This window comes from Volvox carteri, assembly GCF_000143455.1.
Source record: "Volvox carteri f. nagariensis unplaced genomic scaffold VOLCAscaffold_12, whole genome shotgun sequence".
In the NCBI taxonomy this organism is placed as follows: domain Eukaryota; kingdom Viridiplantae; phylum Chlorophyta; class Chlorophyceae; order Chlamydomonadales; family Volvocaceae; genus Volvox; species Volvox carteri.
The window spans coordinates 521,781-540,012 of NW_003307555.1; the positions used below are offsets into that span (position 1 = coordinate 521,781).

Genomic DNA, 18,232 nt, shown 5'->3' on the forward strand with positions numbered 1-18,232 from the left:
TTTGAGTACTTTTCAAGTTAGACCAGTGCTGTGGAAGGGCGCGGACTTGTGCGGTGTTACCCCCCCGACGGGGGCTATCTCCCCTGGACTAGCCCAGGGAGGGAGAGGCGGAGGAGGGTAGTAGTCTCAGGAGGCTGTTTGGCGTCTTGTGGTGTGAGCTCTTTGCGCTCTTTTTTTGCATGAGGATTTTTGAGCTTGGTGACCTCCCCAGCCCGGGATGACTCGTCGGGCTCCCGGTCGCCCAGGTCCTGGTTGCGAGCTCTCTGAGATGCTCGGTTCGTTCGGTCGGCAGGAAGAGCCCCCCAGTTGCGACTTCGTTTATGTTAGGAGACCAACGGGCATAGATCCCGTCTAGTTGGAGCGCCAAACAAGCGCTGTTGCGTGCCGGCCGTCGTTTCCCGTGCGGCCTGACCCGGGGGCGGAGTGCATGAGACTAACCAGCCGTATGCACCCGCCCCTCGCGCTGTGCTTCGGCCCTGGGCCCCCGGCTTTTCAGCCCACAGTGTAATCAACGTCATACATACATACATACATACACGTCTCCCAACCGCTACAGCCCATCCTGCTTCCCACCGCAACTACTACACACACACGCGTGCCTCCACTGCTGGTGGCCATCATTACGGTTACGCTGCTGTCTTCTTTCCTTTGCTGTCTGCAGATCCATGACAAGGATTCGGTGAAGGCCGCCCAGCGTCTCAACCTAACGTACGACCCGTACTTGCCACGAGATCTTGACTTTTTGTACGACAGGCAGGCGCCCGACATGGAGTGGTACAAGTAAGTGCGTTGGGCGATGAGCTTAAGACTTTCAAAATATTTTAGGGGTATATGTATAAACCCCCCTCTCCTCTTCAGGCATATCACCTACCATTGGCACCAGCTTCACTCTTTCGTGGTTCGTCTTCCTCCCCTCTCCTATCCCCTCGCCTCCCCGCTCCTCCTCCTCCTCATCGTCATCCCCTCCCCCGGGAGCGGGAAATCCGGGATGGGGGTTGAAGAGAGGGGAGAACGGTGGGGTGATGGCGGAGTTTTGCTGAGTTTGTGAAGGGAGGGGAGCTGCCGGAAGGGTTTCTTTTCGCCGCACGTGCTGAGACCCTTCCCCCCCTCCCCCTCTTCCTCCCCCCGCGTAACCAACCTTGGGTCGTCCTGGTTCCCCGCGAACGTGCACCTCTCTATGCCCCTCCGTATGCTGGGCCCCTTTTCTCATACACCCCGACACGCCCACTCTTGCGGTAACGGCACCCTGCTCCAGTTTTGGCCGAGTGCTAGTACGACTGGACGAGCTACTGATGTCCGTGGTGGCGGCCCTGGGCGCCAAACCCCTTCCCTCCCTGGACCTGCGGGAGCTGCATGGCAACCCCCGGGCCATACATTGCGGTTTGTTTCGCCGGGGCCCCCGCCTGCCGGGAAGTTCAGACGAGCGATGGATGCCCAACGACTTCTTCAGTAAAGTGACGGCGGAGATGCTGGCGGCGCGTCAGGCCGCCGCCGCCAAGGCGGCGGCACGCGCCAAGGCCGTACGTGCCGCCAAGGAGGCGGCGGCGGCGGCGGCGCAGGGCCAGGGTATGCAGGCAGCGGGGGGCCGGGGTCTGCAGGGGTTAGATTTGGGGGGCGAAGGGGAGGGGCGGGGAGGAGGGGGGGTGAGGAAAGCCATGCAGGGGATGGCGGCGACAAGGCCGGGTCGACAGCGGGCAGGGCTGGAGCTTCTTCTTCGGCGGCGGCGGCAGCGGCGCCAGACTCGGTGACGGCAACGGCAGGAGTAAGAGGGGAGGGGTGCGAGAGCGGGAAATTCTTTCTGATCGAGCAGCAGCACGCGATTGGGGTCTGTCAAGGATCAGACATATCTATATATAGACAGTAAGTTGATGGGAAGGATGGGGGGAGCCCATTCATTCTTTTTTCGTTTGCTTGTTTGTTTTTGTGCAGAAGGGGGGTTTGTTCAAAAGGTTTTAAAACATTGAGCCATGTGTGTCTGGGGGGGGGAAAGGGGTTTGGAAGGGGAGGGTGGCGGCTGCCGGACGTGTTTTTTTGGCCGTCGTACACCCGTTCATCCGCGCCTTTTCTCCCTCCCCTCAGCACTCACTAACTCACCCACCCAGCCACCCACCCGCCCGCGCGCCCAACTTAACAACAAGCACGAAAGAAGAGGGGGTCCAGGGTCTAGAATGTTCAGAATGTATGTGTCTAGGTAGTAGTACATATTGTAACATGCAGAATATGTTTTTGTGTTCATGAATGCTCATCTTGGTGTTCGGTTGGTGCTTATTTATTTCTTATCTGCGCTGCTGCTGCTGCTGTGGAGGTGAGGGTGTCCATATAAAAAACATTTTTTTGTCCGTGATGGCTTTGTGGGCGAACTTGGAACTTGGAAGGCGATGGAGACATAATATGGCTATTTATGAGTGTTACGGAGTGGGAGGTATCTGGGCCGAATGCATTTGATTGAATTCTGGTCTAGGATTAACACCTTAAAGAGCACTATACACCTTTGCCACAATGACTAAACGCCATACGATCTGCAAGTCCAAGGCGGTTCCCATCCTGCCATCTAGAATCCTTCCTCATCCAGTCACCCAAACATCCTTAGAGGCAGTGGGTTCAGCGGTCGCCACCAATCCAGCGTGCGAATCTCGGTCCATTAACTTGACCTCAACTTCACATGTCCGCAATTGGCCTTGATAAATGGAGCTGTTGCAAGTCTTGGGTACGACGGGCGAGGAGATTCGAAACACGGCTTGCGGGAAAAAATTAGACTCAGGATTGTCATCTTCATGGTGGTCGAGTTGAAAACAGTATCAGACGGGTTGCCATCCATACGCTTGTCGGAACGTAGAACCACCCATGGAATCTGTGACGATCCACAGTACCGATTTGGTGGTGGTCGCTTTTCACAGCTCCGTACTGCCGCTGGATGGATGGATGAATGGACGAATGCATGGCTCTCTTATTACCGAGAAAACCTCCCCAAGGATTCTCGATTCAGATTCATCACATCAATCAGAGTGACGACATTTGCGACGACATGATAACGACTCACAGGTCTTCGTAGCCAATTCCAATCTCTCGAGCATTTTCGGTGAAAGCCCAAAATCCGTCCTAAGTCCGTCCAGTCCAGCCTAGTAGCATCAGAGTTCTCGCATGCACGGGAGTTCTTTCCATGAACAGGCGCGCACTGCACCACACGGACGCACCGCCCTCCCTTGATCCTCGCCCCCTCTACTGTCATACCACAATGGGTGCCAGACACGGAGCCACTCACCCACGGAGCCACTCACCCACGGAGCCACTCACCCACGGAGCCACTCACCTCCTTTCCTTCTCTTCTCCCTTCCTACCCACCCGCTCTTACGTATCTTGCATGCCCGGGCCGCTCACCTGGAGCCTACGGCAAGCAGGCCCTGGTGTTGCGTGTACTTCAATCTCCGTTCATCCCCTCGTTTCACATACGTACATACTTACATAGTTACGGGTCTGTCGTCCCGGCTCCTCTGCTTAGCGCCCACCAAACACCTCGACCAGACCACCACCACCGCTACCACAATCGCCCTGGCAAATGCCACAGCACTCCAGTATGTATGTAGTTATGTATGTATTGCACCAAGCTGCTCCCGTGCGATTGCTATTTCTAATCCTATGACTACTGCCGCCGCTACGAAGTGCTGGGCTGGTCCCCCGTCTCCCTTCCCCCACAAGCTCAACAACACTTGCGGAAAGCTGGCATCGCCGCACCCTGTGAGCTCACACTACTCTTGGTGCTCGTGCTCTGGCCCGAACTCGTCCTTGGCCCTCCGCAAGTACATGGCGTCCAGCGCGCAGATGAGCAACCCCCCCACCACGACGGGGATGGCCAGGAAGCCCAACACAATGGCCGTGTCAGACAGCCCGTGTTGGTCTCGGAGCAACCGGTACACCCGCATTCCCAACCGGGGCAAGCTGCAGACAGGCAGGCAGGCGGGAGGGAGGGTAGGAACCGCAGTAGCCATGGAGGGAGGGGAGAAGGGGCAGGGAGCAGAACTGGACAGAGTACTAGTAGTAGTAAGCTGAGGGCGGATCAACAACAGCAGCAACACGACCACCACCACCAAAAACCCTCTTCCCTTTCTGACCTGCGCAGAAAAAATGGGAGTCGGTTCATTGCGCTATACAACCAAGTGCCCCTACCTGTAGAAGCGGCCAATAACGCGGCCGAGGGCGCTGTTGGGCGCCCGGTGGAAGGGCAGTGGCTTGGCTGTTCGGTAGCCGGAGGTCGCGAATGACCGGAACTGAGGACATGAGGCGCAGGGGAGAAGGTCGCGGGGTTGGCGGACAAAGAGGCGGTCGAAGAGGGGGGAATAACCCCGGGGATGAAGCAGGGGCGGGCAGACAAAAGTGCGTGCAGCGCGGGTGCGAGTGGAAAAACAAGCAGGGAGCGGATGCAGGTACCCTCTTGAAGCGAAAGGGCGCTTGACATGATTGTCTATAGAATTGCCTGTCTATCTGTCTATTTATCTGTCTGCCTGTCTGGCAGCTTCCTCTCCCTCTCCGCCCCTCAACGCTCTCTCAACATCCTGGTCCTCCCCCTCATCCTCCTCGTCTTTACGTCCGCCATTCTTTTCCTTCTGAAACCCCCCTCCTACTGCTACTGGCCCTCCTCCTCCTCCTCCTCCACTCCACTACTTGGCTCACCGCCATGATGTTTCTGGGCCCCATGTACTCGTACGTGCGGCCCTCCCGCAACAAGTAGAACCTGGGGACGGTGTTGACTCGGAAGCGAGCCAGCAGTGCTCGTTCACTGTCGCCATTCACCTGCACCCAGGACAAAACAAGTACACAAGTACAGAAAAGACAGAAAGGAAAGGCAAATGAGCAAAAAGGATACATTAGATGCTAAAAGACAGACAGACAGAAACAGACAGACAGACGTTTACTGGCGGGCAATCAGTTAGATCGTGACATCTCTTGGCGGGTGGCTACATCATACCACATGTGTACACGACACGCATATCACACTGGTTCATGTGGCGGGGGACGTTGTGCTGCGCCGAAGAGCTCCACCCAATCGCAATCCCACAGCCACCCCTCCATACACTCTAGACTGCTAGCTATAGGTACTAGCTTCATTGTAGTTTAGCTTACCACACTCCTCCTATAACCAGGAAGAACCGCCGCTACCGCTCTGTCCTCCGCCTGCATCGCCTGGCCGCGCACATGGCATTTCTCCCCACCCTGGCATTCTCCTCTTCCTTCCTGTTTGCGACCACCGGAGCCTGAGACGCCGTAGCTGTTGTGCTTACCTGACACGACCGGCCCCAACTTGGTCGCTACTCTGGTTCCGAGTCCCATGGGCCCATATGACCCCACCCACCCATCGTTGCCCGTCGTTGAGCACGATTTTCCCCTGAACAGTTTACACCCTACTCCGCGGCTATAGCTGGCTTCTTTTCTTCTTGCCCTCCCAGTCCCTCTCTACTGCCACACATGCCCGCGGACCACACGTTCCCCCCTCCTCCCGGCACCTTCGCAATGCGATAGTTCCTTCCCTTCCTTCTCTCCCTCAACACACCTCGCGCCTCGATCCCACCAGTGCTCACCTTGCCCACGCTCAGACCGTCCGCCTCTGCCTCCTCAGCAAACGCCTGCCATAGAGGCTCCAGTTTGCGACACTCCGGGCACCTGACAGCAAGCCAAGGCGAACACCACGCGACACAGTACGGGTCCTGAACGACAACGTCATACCTTGGAACATGGGAATGTACCCGTTCAGGAAACTCAGAATAGCAAAACCTGCTCAGGACACCTACAAGGATACCGTTGGTTTGGCAGGATCGATCAAAAGCGAAGCGGAGCGGAGAGAACGGGTCACACCATCCGGCAGGGCTGCTACGCTGAACAAGGGAGGCCCCGCAAGGTGATTGCCGTGGCGGGGTTGGAGGCAGCTGGAGGCGTACAAGAGCCGGCAGGTCGCGGGATAGGCGCTGCAGTAGCCAGCCCCCGCCGCGTGACAAACCGAAAAGGGAGATCACCGGTAGAGCAGAGGGAGCCTGTGCGGATCGGTGTAGACTTACCAAGGAGCGTACACCTGCGCGGGTGTAGGATAGGATGGCATGGGAAGGCGGTAAGGAGGGCCGTGCGAATCCCTGGCTCCGGCTGATGCTCCACTTCGTTCTCTCATTCTTATTTACACATATAGACGCCAAGGGGTCTTTCCCTTACCTTAATCATCCATACTCCAGTTGAAGTTTTCGCGTCAAAGTCCTCATCTGTGAGGTCCACTACTGCGCTTCCAGCAAATGAGGGAGATAGGATATTCGCTAAGATTAGGAGACCAAAAACAGCTCCAATAGTCATGTTTGCTGGCGAATAGCTCTCTTCGAGCCTGTCAGATATTCCCGACTCACAACTCGTACGTCTTTGCTACTAAGGTGCGAGTCCTCAAATGTCCAAATTATTTAAGTAGAAGTTCAAGATGTGAAAACCATGCCTGCTGAGGTCACAAGGAAAGGGGGCAGCCGATCTCTCCTGCTGTGGACCAAGTCGATGGATGCTATGAAAGACTTGGGCCAGCCAGGGCTTACTAACCGCAACTTGCGGTTAATTGACAAATTGCAGGAAGCCTTTTTTGACTTTGCTTGTCGTATTTGCGCTGTGCCGTACTAAAGAGAAGTCTGCTGTCTTCACCTCCCCCGTCATCTCAAATTGTCTTTGGATAGGCAAATGCCAGGAAGGCATACCTGAACAATGTTCCCAACACGCTCGCAACGGGCACGTAAAAACCAGTTTTGCAAACGGGTTGTGTCCTGACGGTTTGTACTGCCGTACGTCGGCAGAATTGCAAGGGCACGGAGCCCTGGTGATGCTAGAAATGCCACTAATGCGCCAAACACGCATCCTGTTATTGATTCTCACTCTTATGCTATGCCATGGCATCGAGCCCGCCCAGTTCTGCCCCTTTCTGCCGGACCATTGAAAACAATCGATCGATTCCATCCTCGATCTGTTGTGTGCACGAAAGCTCCAGGCGTATACGTAGCTAGCACGCGCTTTAATAACTTCCCATGCATCTTACCATGTCACCCCTTGGTATGTCATCCATGTCTACATGGCCCGCCAGCCACACAGAGGCCTATCTACCAGAGCTGGCGAATTTGGCTGGCATATGGGATTCCGTAGGGCTTTTTGGAAATGATTAGCTTCTGCCTTTTCTCAATACGGGGCATTTTGCCGATACAGCGCTGTCATGACGGGCAATAAGGGTATCCATGCACCGTACGGACCTCATAGCTATAGGCACAATGATGGTTGGCATAACCTGTTTGCAGATGAGACAGATGCTGAGGCCGTGCGTCCCGACGCTCGCCTAGTTGCCCTTCATCCCATGTTCTGGCAGGCATCCATGCGCGAGATGTATCATCACGCTAATCTCTTCGGCTTATGTACATTCCACGCATGGAAAGCGCATCGAATGAAACCGAAACCTGGTTAGGGCGCCTTGCCGGAAGATGGATAACGGCTCGAAATCCAATTGCTCGAGATCTCAAGCTTGAATGCTTAGCCCTACGCATGTCGTTGCATGTATACTATAGTAATGTGGCTCCCAACTACGTTGTCTACAAGGCACGAAAGCGCTGCAATACGCAAGGCGTTCGGCAGTACTGATAATCTAGATGACTCGTAAGCTGCTGTCTGTATCTCTTATATAGTAAAGGTTGTACAGTACTGCCACGTATGTGTCCGACGCCAGGTGTTGTAGCCGGCCAACATATCAACTTGAGCACGAAAGGCGCTTGTTAACAGATAACTATTATAAAAGTTACGTGTCGGATGGATGTGAGAAGCTCATTATTAGTGGCTTGTTACATTACAGTATTATAGTAGGTGGGTTGTCAATGACCATGCAGCATTCCATTATCATTTATGGTTTTTCAGACATTTGGTTGCCTACTATACTGTATGGCTGACAAATTTGCAAACGGTTTCGTGCCTGTTGCGCTTGCTTCCTCAAACGCGTCGTCTTTCCGCTCATACTATGAACCAAGCTCATAAGATAATTGGACAGGTACCTGAAATCTATCCATGAAATGTGCTTAGCGTAAAAACCCAGGTGTTGCAGTCGGAGGGACGAACCGGAGGGCCCTTCAAGACATCTTCATCCTGACGAACTACTTCATTCTGTATCAAGCATGACCCGGGTGCTGCTCTCTCCCGGCCGTACCTTAATGGTTGGTGTCCTAATCATCTCGCTACATGGTTCTTCTCCGGCCTTTGCCGTGGCTGCCAAGAGCGGGGGTGCAAGGTCTGGTGGATCCGGCTCCTCAACGACCACAACTACCACAACGACAACTGTGTCCTCTGGCCGCACGACGACGTATGGTAGAAGTATTGGGGTAACGACGCGTATTCGTGTCATCACCGCTGCTGCCGTAATCTCGCTGGTTTACTTCAACGGCTTCACATACCCAGCCACGCGTTTCTACTATGATGGTGGGTCGATGCACTGCAGCACGGCGGCGCAGCATACCTCCTTAGATTCGATGGGTGCTCTCTTTTTCTCTTTTTCCAAATCAGCGTTCTGTCTGCCTGGGGGGCCAACTGGCGCTAAGGGTTTCTCATCGTGCGGCTTGGTTTTGGACTATGGAGATGCACTTAGCTTTGGTCGCGCCTAGTTGGGCGAGTTGGGCGGTCACTGTTAGCAGCGGGGCTATTCATTCATGCACACAAACCACCTACCTGAAACCGTCCGTGTGGCGGTCTAAGATGAGAGGTGGCTGATGCTACATAAATTGATGATGAAATTAGAGCAGTCATTAAAAGCTGTCTTGGTAATGCCCGGTGGTGCTTGAAGCATGTATAACACCTTGTACCTAGTTATCTTTGGCTGCACAGCACCGCTCCAGATGACCAATAGCACGCAGCACAGCCACCGCAAAAACCATCACCATCCTCGCATCAACTGCGTAAACCCCTATAACCCCTAGCAGTATGTATGTGCTCACACATGCAACCATATGTACTATTATACTAGGTTAGGCACTACTGGTAACGCACGACCATTGCCCCCGGGAGATCCCAGGATTGAGACCTATCACGGTCGAAAATCCTTCCGATGGTGGAAGGAATAGTGCCCCTAGTTGATGGACGGTGGTGACCTGGGATAAAGTTGTCTTGCGAGCTGACCAGGAATGGAGTTGGGCCGCCGTCGATCCGGCAGATTCCGTTGGATGCCGGTGGTGGGTGCGGAACCTGAGCGATCCACTGAGAAGTTGACTAGGGTGATTGGATGAGGGTGTTCCGAAATACCGGGAAAGGCAGGGTTTCGCAGGGTAGCTGCCACGGGTGGAGATATTACCCCCTGTTTCACACATCATATGTACTTCCATCGAATAAAAATGCATGCCGTAACCCGTACTAGTACCTGAGCTAGCATCTCACAGACGTGACCGACCTGCGCTCTGTTCCGAACTAAGAGGCCCACAATATGTCTTGTTATCACCCCTGCAGGTTATTATGATGACTGCGCCTTGCGGAACATCACAGCCGCTCGAGCTGGACTAGATGACTCCACTATCGACCCGGTGATTCTCACCCAGCTACCAACCTTGTTGGCGACTAGCAACACATCAGCCGACATAATCGCTTTCAATAGGACCCTTTACAATAACACTAACGGTCTCATCATCGACCCAGCGTACTGCAACTACACCAGCACCGCCAACAGTGGCAGCGGTGCGGGTACGGCAGTACGGCAGTCAACGCTGCTGACCATGCTTTTGGCAGCCGCTGCGATGTGGGTCATGACGGGCAGTGGCGCCAGATTTATCCACTTCAGGTCGCGGTAGCAACTGCAGCCGGAGACCTTGCGATAGTCGGATGATGTGCTTGATGGAAGGATGGATGGGTGTGGATGATTAGATGGAAGGATGTAGGAATGAATGGCTTGAAGAATAAACAAAAAAATGAATAGGTAGGAATGAATGGGTTGCGGTTGTTGTGGATTACTTCTTTTTACGACCTTTAAAAAGTTTGTAGACATATAATTATGGGCATTGTAAGCTGGATGGAAAGGTGGAAGGGTGCTCTGGGCAAGGCTGGGTTACCGTAGGGGGGGTTGAGCGTATGTGAGTGGATGGATGAAACAAGTCACTGAACAATCAAGCTTTCTACAAACAATTAAGCAGTCATTAATCAACCAATCGTCAATCAAGCGATCATCACCAATCGTGACATTGATGATTGTGATTCGGGGGATCCGCAAGCAAGGTATCTTTCCCTGCAAGGTGTGACGCGGCAAGGCCTCTGTGCACAAGGTGAGGTGGGTTTGGTGTACAGTGCCAGCGGCTGGTGATAGGAATGGCGCTGGCAGTGGCGGTGAAATGAGAAGTATTTAAAAAGGCATATTTTGGTAACCATAATTTTTGAAAAGTCTTCGCACACGACTTTGTTATGTTGCAGGTGGTGCACACACACACACACACACACATCTGTGGATTGACCCTGTCGTCAGGCCAGGAGGCTGTACGGCGGTCCTGTACGAATCAAAACCCGACTTTGTTCCCTTAAACAGACTTCTTGTTTCGTGTCCTGATCCAAATTGAGTGTCTATCTCATTACTCCCGCCTCACCTTCATCTGATCCACGCATACATACATACATACTTACATACATGCATAGGCAGGTGGCTGGCAGAAGTTAAGGCCTGACTTCTGCTCCCGGAGGTTTCGGGTTGAAATCCACCTGCCGACCCCTCGGTGAGTGAGGGGTGTTTAATGGGAGGTGGCTCCCCATCTTATGGACGGTGTAGGACGTGTGATTATATCAACTTGCGAGCTGGCCAGGAACTAAGTTGTGGCGCCGCTGATCCGCGATTTTTTGTTAGATGCTGGTGGTGAGTTGCTGAACCCAATGAATAGATTCTGAAATCGGATGGGGTGAATGGATTAGGATGCCCCTCTCGCAGTGGAGAGCAGGGAACTGCCTCGGGAAAGGGGGACGCTGGTAAAGCTATACCACCCTGTAACAACACCATACATACATGTTGTTGTGGCACACTTGCATATTAGAATTTTAGAATTTAGAATTTCTTAAGACTCCGGCACTTCGCCACTTGGCATATTCTTCGCTTTTACTTGGTTAACCTTTTTGGGCACTTGCATATCTTTTACCACGCGTGAGTCTAGGTTATGGCACGCTTGCTATAATCGTGATGACACTTGTCACTGGCAGCTCCATTTGGGTTGCGATTACACTTGGGTGACTTTTTACGTTGAGACTCCTAAAGGTTACATGTTGTTGTTGTACACTGACCGTTGGCAAGCAACATGTGTTCATTCTCCCCCCCAATGGGAACCGTCAGGGGGCACACGTGGAATCAATTTAGATCTGATCTAACCTGAAATAAACAATTCTCGTATCTGGGTTAATCTCCTTTCGTGCCCTCTATTAATTTGCACCAGCAGGCTTCCCAGCTTCGTCGCGTCAAAAGACCCAGCCCATAACGTTGCGCATGACGTTACATATCCGGTAATGAAACCAACTGCAGTCGCCTTATCGGCTCGTAAGCAGGACATTCCTTCAGCACGTGTATGTAGCTCGTCTTCTACCTTTGCCTTTCCCCCGCTCCACAAACCCGGCACGTTTTTTACTTCCGCGGCTTACGGCCGGGGTTGGGGTTGAGGTGCGAACCGTGACACAACGTGCCAAGGCAAAAACGCGTCAGGTTGGTGTGGACTGCTCTCGGCATACTCACCTTTAAAGTGCCCCAATTACGATTTATAAACTTCCGGCGAGTTTTTGGGCGAGGCCCCGGGCGCGAAGCGCCATTCGGGGGGCCGAGCCCCCTAGGTTCACTGCTGTCTGTCAGTCAGTCAGTCAGTTAGTCAGTCAGTCATGGTGTAATGGGCGAAGTTAGCTTCCTAACATATTATGGCTGGTTGCATAACAAATTGCGGGATGCGAGGCGAAGTGCGGTCTTGCGTACTGCTGAAGTCGCAAGTCGCAAGTTGCAAGTCGCAAGTCGCAAGTTGCAAGTCGCAAGTCGCAAGGAACACGCATAATTTCTATTACAATATTCTATATACGCGAATACGTACGTGTGCATACTCAGTTTGTAGAGCGGATCTCACAATGGGAGAAGTATTGAACCGTTACTACTACAGCAAACAAGTGCGCGAACGTGTTTGCCACCTCTATTTCGACGAGGGTTACACGCAAGCGCAAATAGCTGAGGCTTTCGGGCACAGACCTTGCGAGAGGACTGTGCATGCTATCATACAGTCCTACGTGGCGAATGGTGATGTCCTGCCGCTTAGAGGACAATCAGGAACACGCAAACCACGCAAGTTTGATGAGATCGCTGCACAGACGCTGGTGGAGCTGGTGCAGGCCGACGACCAAGCATCGCTCTCCGATCTGGCCACCGCTATGACAAACTTACTGGGCACTCTTTGGAGCGGCCCTGATATTAGCCGTGCATTGTCTGAGCTGGGTTCGTCCGCAAGAAGGTTTTTACCAGGGAATCAGTTCAGCTGGCATATCGCGAGCTTGTGTGACGATATGTTCAAATGGCCCAGAAGCCTCCCACTCTGTAACAATTCATTTCAATCTCGTGAGCTTGTGCGCGCGCGCGTGTGTGTGTGTGTGTGTGTGTGTGTGTGTGTGTGTGTGTGCGTGTGCGTGTGTTGCAAGTATTTGACCGTGCCTGAAACTGGCCAGGGACTGCTGCCCAGCCCCAACAGAAAGACCACCTAAGCTCCTCCCGCAGACAGGAGAGGGGCGTAAGGGGCCTCTGTCCCCTCCTAGGCAGCCGAGAGCCGCAAGTCCACTAGTTCCGCTCTCCTCCCCCGGGGGTCAAGGCTCCGTCACGCGAGTTTGAGCACTGAGCCTGAAACACACAAGAAGACTGGCTCTTGGGGTGAAGGTTCAAGAAGACCGAGGAAACCTGGAAACCCTGTACAGACCCTACCCCTCCCTATTAAGGCACCAGGCCCTAATAGAAAGCTCGGTCTCTCACCCGATTCTCTGATGCTTGCCCACAACTGACCAGGGGGAGCGGGCAGGGTTCATTGTTCGTGCTGAAATCCATAATGACCACCTGAAATCGCCATGCCCCAATGTTTGCATCAAATGCTTATATGTTTCCGGTTAGGCTGTTGGGAGTTAGAGATTAACCAACCTAATGGCCATGAGTGCACAGCGTGCACCTGCAGGCTTTGTGACTGCGGGGCGGTTGAAGACAAAATGCATGTCTTTGTGGAATGCCTGGCGTACATTAGTACACGGGCGAACGTGACCTCGTGTTTCAAGGGTGCAACATGCACACCATTATGACCGAGGCCCCACCCCTGGCACTAGCCAGGTTCCTCTCGGAAGTCTGGGACCCGGCATGTTGCTCTAAGGCGCTCCGTGCTCAAGCGGACGAGGGTGGACGATGATGGTCCACCAAAAACCGCCCTAAAAATGATTTACCGCCCATGGGCCCCCCAGCTCTTACGGACACCCCCACACTTGTGTGGAACTTGTGCGGACTAGGCTAGTTCCTATCAGTCCACCGCCGGGGCTAGGGATGCCTCGAGGCAGTGTGGTTGTTACAGTGGGCTCCAGACTCACAAAGAGTACAGCCAGCGGGCCAGCAGGCCGTGCACTGCACCTGATACGATGAGGGCAAACAAGACTCCCACCCAGACCAGACAACACAAGTCACCTAGACATCCAAAAGCAAATCCAAGGGCAGGCTCAGAACACGCAACCACAGGGGAATTTGCAATTAGACTCCCCGATTGGCGAAAGTCCTCGGAACCCCACCAGAAGGCCCATAAGCAAATACTGCTAAGAACTTGATGAGATACATTAAGCAAATACTGATAAGAACTAGATGAGGCCTGAGTGAGCTTGTGCGTATGAACAGCTACATTGCATTGCTCAGACAGCTACATTGCACTGCTCAGACAGACGAAGCCACATAGGCCGCAAGCCACTTCAGCATAGTTACGCCTGCGATCGGCCATAGCCCGTAGACGCGGACGCCGCAAATGCTATCTGTTTACACCCTACAGGCGTGGTTCACGTACGTATTCGCGTATATAGAATTTCATATAGAAATTTTGCGTGTTCCTTGCGACTTGCGACTTGCGACTTGCAACTTTAGCAGTACCCGCAATTTGTTAGGGTGTGTTCACATGTAGTCCAATTGAGAGTCTGATTGGGAGTCCGATTCGGGGCGGCTTTCTGAATTGTGTTCACATACGATTGCGGCCACCGCGCGAGGTGCCACCGCGCCCTGCTGAAGCTCCGCGGCTACGCCCCATCACCCAAGGCAAGCCAGCATTATCTAGGAACAGAACAGTATAAGTATCGTTTCTATGGCGAAAATTATCACCAGGCTTGTACATACATAGCTGCAGGAGTTCGTGAAAAATGCTCGGTGCGCTTTGCGTGAATTAACAATTGGAAAATGTTCCTATAGTATTGTAATGGTAATTATGAGAAACGGTTTGTTAAACAACTTTGTTTTGAGAAAGAAAACTGTGAATCACGTCGAATCATACCCGAAGAGGCCCCCCCGGACCCCAATTCCGATTCGGGTCCAATCAGGTTCAATTCAGAGTCCAATTCGCATGAATCAACCCTGATTCGCCCACATGTGAACACGTCCTTATGCAAGCAGTCACCTCGCACCCGCAATTTGTTATGCAACCAGCCATAACTTTCGTATCTCGCCCCGCTTTAAATTGCGTCTGAAAGCTATTCTAAATCTCTATTGATAAACCAAGGGAATGAACTCAGATATATCTGTGGGCGAAGATGGCTTTCCAGGGTGAGATCAATTTCCATATCTCACTTCGCTAAAGATTGCATGTAAAAGCTACATCAATTCTTTATCGATTAGCCAAAGGAGAACATTCAAATACATCGGAGCGGGAAGATAGCTTTCCATGGCTTCGAGTTTGATTTCCCTTCACTCCGCAGCCCTTGCCGCTGACGTCGTTGCATGTCCCTTACATTATAGATTCATAAGCAAACGGCATGATCCCTTATGGGTTGGTTCCTTAGGGTTTAGACCGACCCATGGCAACACTCTAAGCACCTCCCTCCTGGCGTCTCGCTCGTGCCTGTTTGATTGTTGTCCTTCTTATTCTCTTCTTCATTCATTCAATCCAAGTTCAAACGAAGTGTGCCTTTGCGACACACCATCAGCTTTGCCGCTGCACACCGACATCAAAATGTGTAATTGGAACGATCCCCGAATGCGTTCTGGCTGGGAGCGGACAACAATTGGTCCATGAAACACGGGCACTTTGACGCGCCTTGAACTGCCAGCCAGCAGAAGGGCCGGCGTCGAACATGGATGCAACGGTATCGGGCAGTCCCGACTCCTACGTACCGGGCAGTCCCGACTCATGGATTTGGCGCAGCGGCGGCAACAAACGTTGCCGCAATGACACTCCTGCTTTGTGTGTATGTCATTCTAAGGTTGCCGAATCACGAGAAGGCTAACCGTTCAGTCAATAATGATTATGCTATGGCGACTGCGCGCTTGCGACGATCCAGACAGGTCTACACCGCCGTCGCAAGTCTGCCGACCTTTATTGTTTGAGGATTTCAATAACAAGTGTGTACTCAAAACGTGGCGGCGTTCTTGTGCTTGCACCCCTATGCCGTACGGACTGCTCTGCGAATCAAACGGGGGTCAAGTGGCTGCACTGTAACAATCGCATCCTGCACCGGGGCCGAGCCCCTTTTCGGCTTTGAAAAGCCGGCCCCCTAGTCCGATTTATCTGGAATTTCTCCTTCGGCAGATGGATATAGAATAGATATAGCTTCTACATTCAATCTTTTGCGGAGCGAGATATGTCTGCATTTACAACGTTTCGGAAGACGTGGCGTCTGTGATGTCATCTACTTTTTCCATTTCCAATACGTACATAATGCCCAAATACCAGCCTCAGCTCGAGCTATTACCCATTCCAGAGCTACATCCGCTAAGTGTAGCAGATCTTGAATTGTCAACTCCTTTTAGTTCAGCAAAATACAGGAGGAGAAAATCCTCCCGTCTTCGTTGTAGAAGGACAATGTCATACCCAAATACGCCTTCCGAGCCTTCTATGGCAGTATCACCGATATCGGCATCATCATCGGAACTGCCATCAACTCCAGCTGGAGCGGGGTGAGTAGTTCCTCCTCCCGCACATGTCTATGTCTATGCGTAAACCAAGCATGTGGTGTTTTCTGGCCAGGAAATGATGCTTTTCATCTATGTGTTTTGTATAATTTGCAGTGAAAATCATGTAAAGGTTTCTTCCGACGGTGCTGGTCCCACGGGACCAGCAACGAGCGCGGCCGCTGGACCGAGCTCCAGCAAAGGACCCGTGGGACCAGCACCATCGGAAGAAACCTTTGCAGCATTTTCACTGCAAATTATACAAAACAAATAGATGAAATGCATCATTTCCTGGCCAGAAAACACCACATGCTTGGTTTACGCATAGACATAGACATGTGCGGGTTTACGCATAGACATAGACATGTGCGGGAGGAGGAACTACTCACCACGCTCCAGCTGGCGTTGATGGCAGTTCCGATGAAGAAACTGCCGATATCGGTGATACTGCCATTGAGGGTTCGGACGGCGTATTGGGGTATGACATTGTCCTTCTACAACGAAGACGGGGGGATTTTCTCCTCCTGTATTTTGCTGAACTAAAAGGAGTTGACAATTCAAGATCTGCTACACTTAGCGGGTGTAGCTCTGGAATGGGTAATAGCTCGAGCTGAGGCTGGTATTTGGGCATTATGTACGTATTGGAAATGGAAAAAGTAGATGACATCACAGCCGCCACATCTTCCGAAACGTTGTAAATGCAGACATAAACCCTTCGTACTTCAATTTTCGTACCATGCTCTCATGAGTGTTTTGTGTCGGTCGCTCGCTGGGTTCTCCAGGTGTTTCATGTTTGTGGAAGAGGTCCAGTCGTGAACATGCTTGCGTACAGATGCATATGGTGCTCGCCTCGAGATCTCTTGCGCAAGCCGGCAGCATGGCGCGTCCAGGTGAGCCCATTTCCCTAGCAATTTGCTGAGCATATAGTAAATTGAAAAGCACATAAAATTTTTATGGAAAATGTAACGCAATGCACAGTACTGGGGGCTACGTTGGCGCCAGCGAATGCATTTTGCATTTCATGCAAGTTAAAACTAGCAGTTAGCTATTCAATCAGATTTATTCCCGCTGCCGCAGCACATGTCGTTGAGGTTACTGCACCTCCGAGCCCCACCACCATCGCTGCCGCTGCTGCGGCATTGCTCTTTCCCGCTGCCGCCGTGCATGTCGTTGAGGTTACTGCACCTCCCAGCCCCACTGCCGTCACTGCCGCTGCTGCGGTGTTGCTATTTCCCGCCACCGCTGCGCCTGTTGTTGAGGTTACTGCACCTCCCAGCCCCACTGCCATCACTGCTGCTGCTGCGGTGTTGCTATTTCCTGCCGCCGCCGCGCCTGTCGTTGAGGTTACTGCACCTCCCAGCCCAACCGCCATCTCTGCCGCTGCTGCGGCATTGCTTATTCCCGCTGCCGCAGCGCATGTCCTTGAGGTTACTGCACCTCCCAGCTTGCTATTTCCCACCGCCACCGCACATGCTGTTGAGGTTACTGCACCTCCCAGCCCCAAAGCCGTCACTGCTGCTGCTGCAGCATTGCTATTTCCCGCTGCCGCCGCGCCGGCCATTGAGGTTACTGCACCTCCCAGTCCCAAAGCCGTCGCTGCCGCTGCTACTCCGTTGCTAGGTCCCGCAGGCGCCGCACCTGCCGCTGAGGCTTCTGCACCTCCCAGCCCCACCGTCGTTGCTGCCGCTGTGACGTTGCTAGGCCCTTCCGCCACCGCGCCTGCCGTTGAGGCTCCTGCACCTCCCAGCCCCACCACCGTCGCTGCCGCTGCTGCTGCGTTGCTAGGCCTCGCCGCCGCCGCGCCTGCCGATGAGGCTACTGGACATCCTACATGTTTTAGCTAGTTATAGCAACAATGCTGTGCCTGTGGGACGGTGCGAGCTGGTGATTTAAAATGTCATGCTTGAACACAGCAGGTAAGATTCTTTGCTACTTAAACCTTAAATGCATGCCTTGAGTGTGTAACATATGGGTTTCAAATTAACAACAGGGTGTAAGGGAGCTGACCGAGTAAGGATTGGCAACAGGCCAAAAGGAAGTTGGCTGCCTTGCCCTGCTAGCTGGCATATACTGATCTTTTGCGTTGGATAAGTGAAG

At 52.9% G+C, this 18,232-nt stretch overlaps 4 protein-coding genes across 4 annotated transcripts in view; 3 read left to right on the forward strand and 1 right to left on the reverse strand.

Moving 5' to 3' along the window:
* Window positions 1-2,485, forward strand: part of VOLCADRAFT_104117 (uncharacterized protein) — an 8,547-nt gene extending 6,062 nt beyond the window's left edge. The window contains exons 8-10 of the mRNA XM_002948886.1: window positions 662-780; window positions 1,256-1,643; window positions 2,080-2,485. Of these exons, the coding sequence (XP_002948932.1) occupies window positions 662-780; window positions 1,256-1,643; window positions 2,080-2,238 (666 nt within the window). The 3' untranslated portion in view covers window positions 2,239-2,485. The remainder of the gene's footprint in view (window positions 1-661; window positions 781-1,255; window positions 1,644-2,079) is intronic.
* Window positions 2,486-3,746: 1,261 nt separating this feature from the next.
* Window positions 3,747-6,542, reverse strand: VOLCADRAFT_120693 (uncharacterized protein; the record flags this gene model as incomplete). Its single annotated transcript, XM_002948989.1, has 6 exons — window positions 6,196-6,542; window positions 6,048-6,061; window positions 5,574-5,655; window positions 4,669-4,788; window positions 4,165-4,265; window positions 3,747-3,936 (listed from the first exon to the last, which is right to left on the reverse strand). The coding sequence occupies exons 1-6, from the start codon at window positions 6,328-6,330 to the stop codon at window positions 3,747-3,749; spliced, it is 642 nt and encodes a 213-aa protein (XP_002949035.1). The 5' UTR covers window positions 6,331-6,542.
* Window positions 6,543-8,162: 1,620 nt separating this feature from the next.
* VOLCADRAFT_89301 (uncharacterized protein) lies at window positions 8,163-9,818 on the forward strand (the record flags this gene model as incomplete). The annotated part of the gene is made up of 2 exons (XM_002948887.1): window positions 8,163-8,463; window positions 9,481-9,818. 2 exons carry the CDS (start codon window positions 8,163-8,165, stop codon window positions 9,816-9,818), a joined length of 639 nt encoding a protein of 212 aa, XP_002948933.1.
* A 2,083-nt stretch (window positions 9,819-11,901) lies between these two features.
* Window positions 11,902-17,979, forward strand: VOLCADRAFT_104119 (uncharacterized protein; the record flags this gene model as incomplete). Its single annotated transcript, XM_002948888.1, has 3 exons — window positions 11,902-12,463; window positions 16,918-17,025; window positions 17,663-17,979. 3 exons carry the CDS (start codon window positions 11,902-11,904, stop codon window positions 17,977-17,979), a joined length of 987 nt encoding a protein of 328 aa, XP_002948934.1.
* Between the last annotated feature and the right edge of the window lie 253 nt (window positions 17,980-18,232).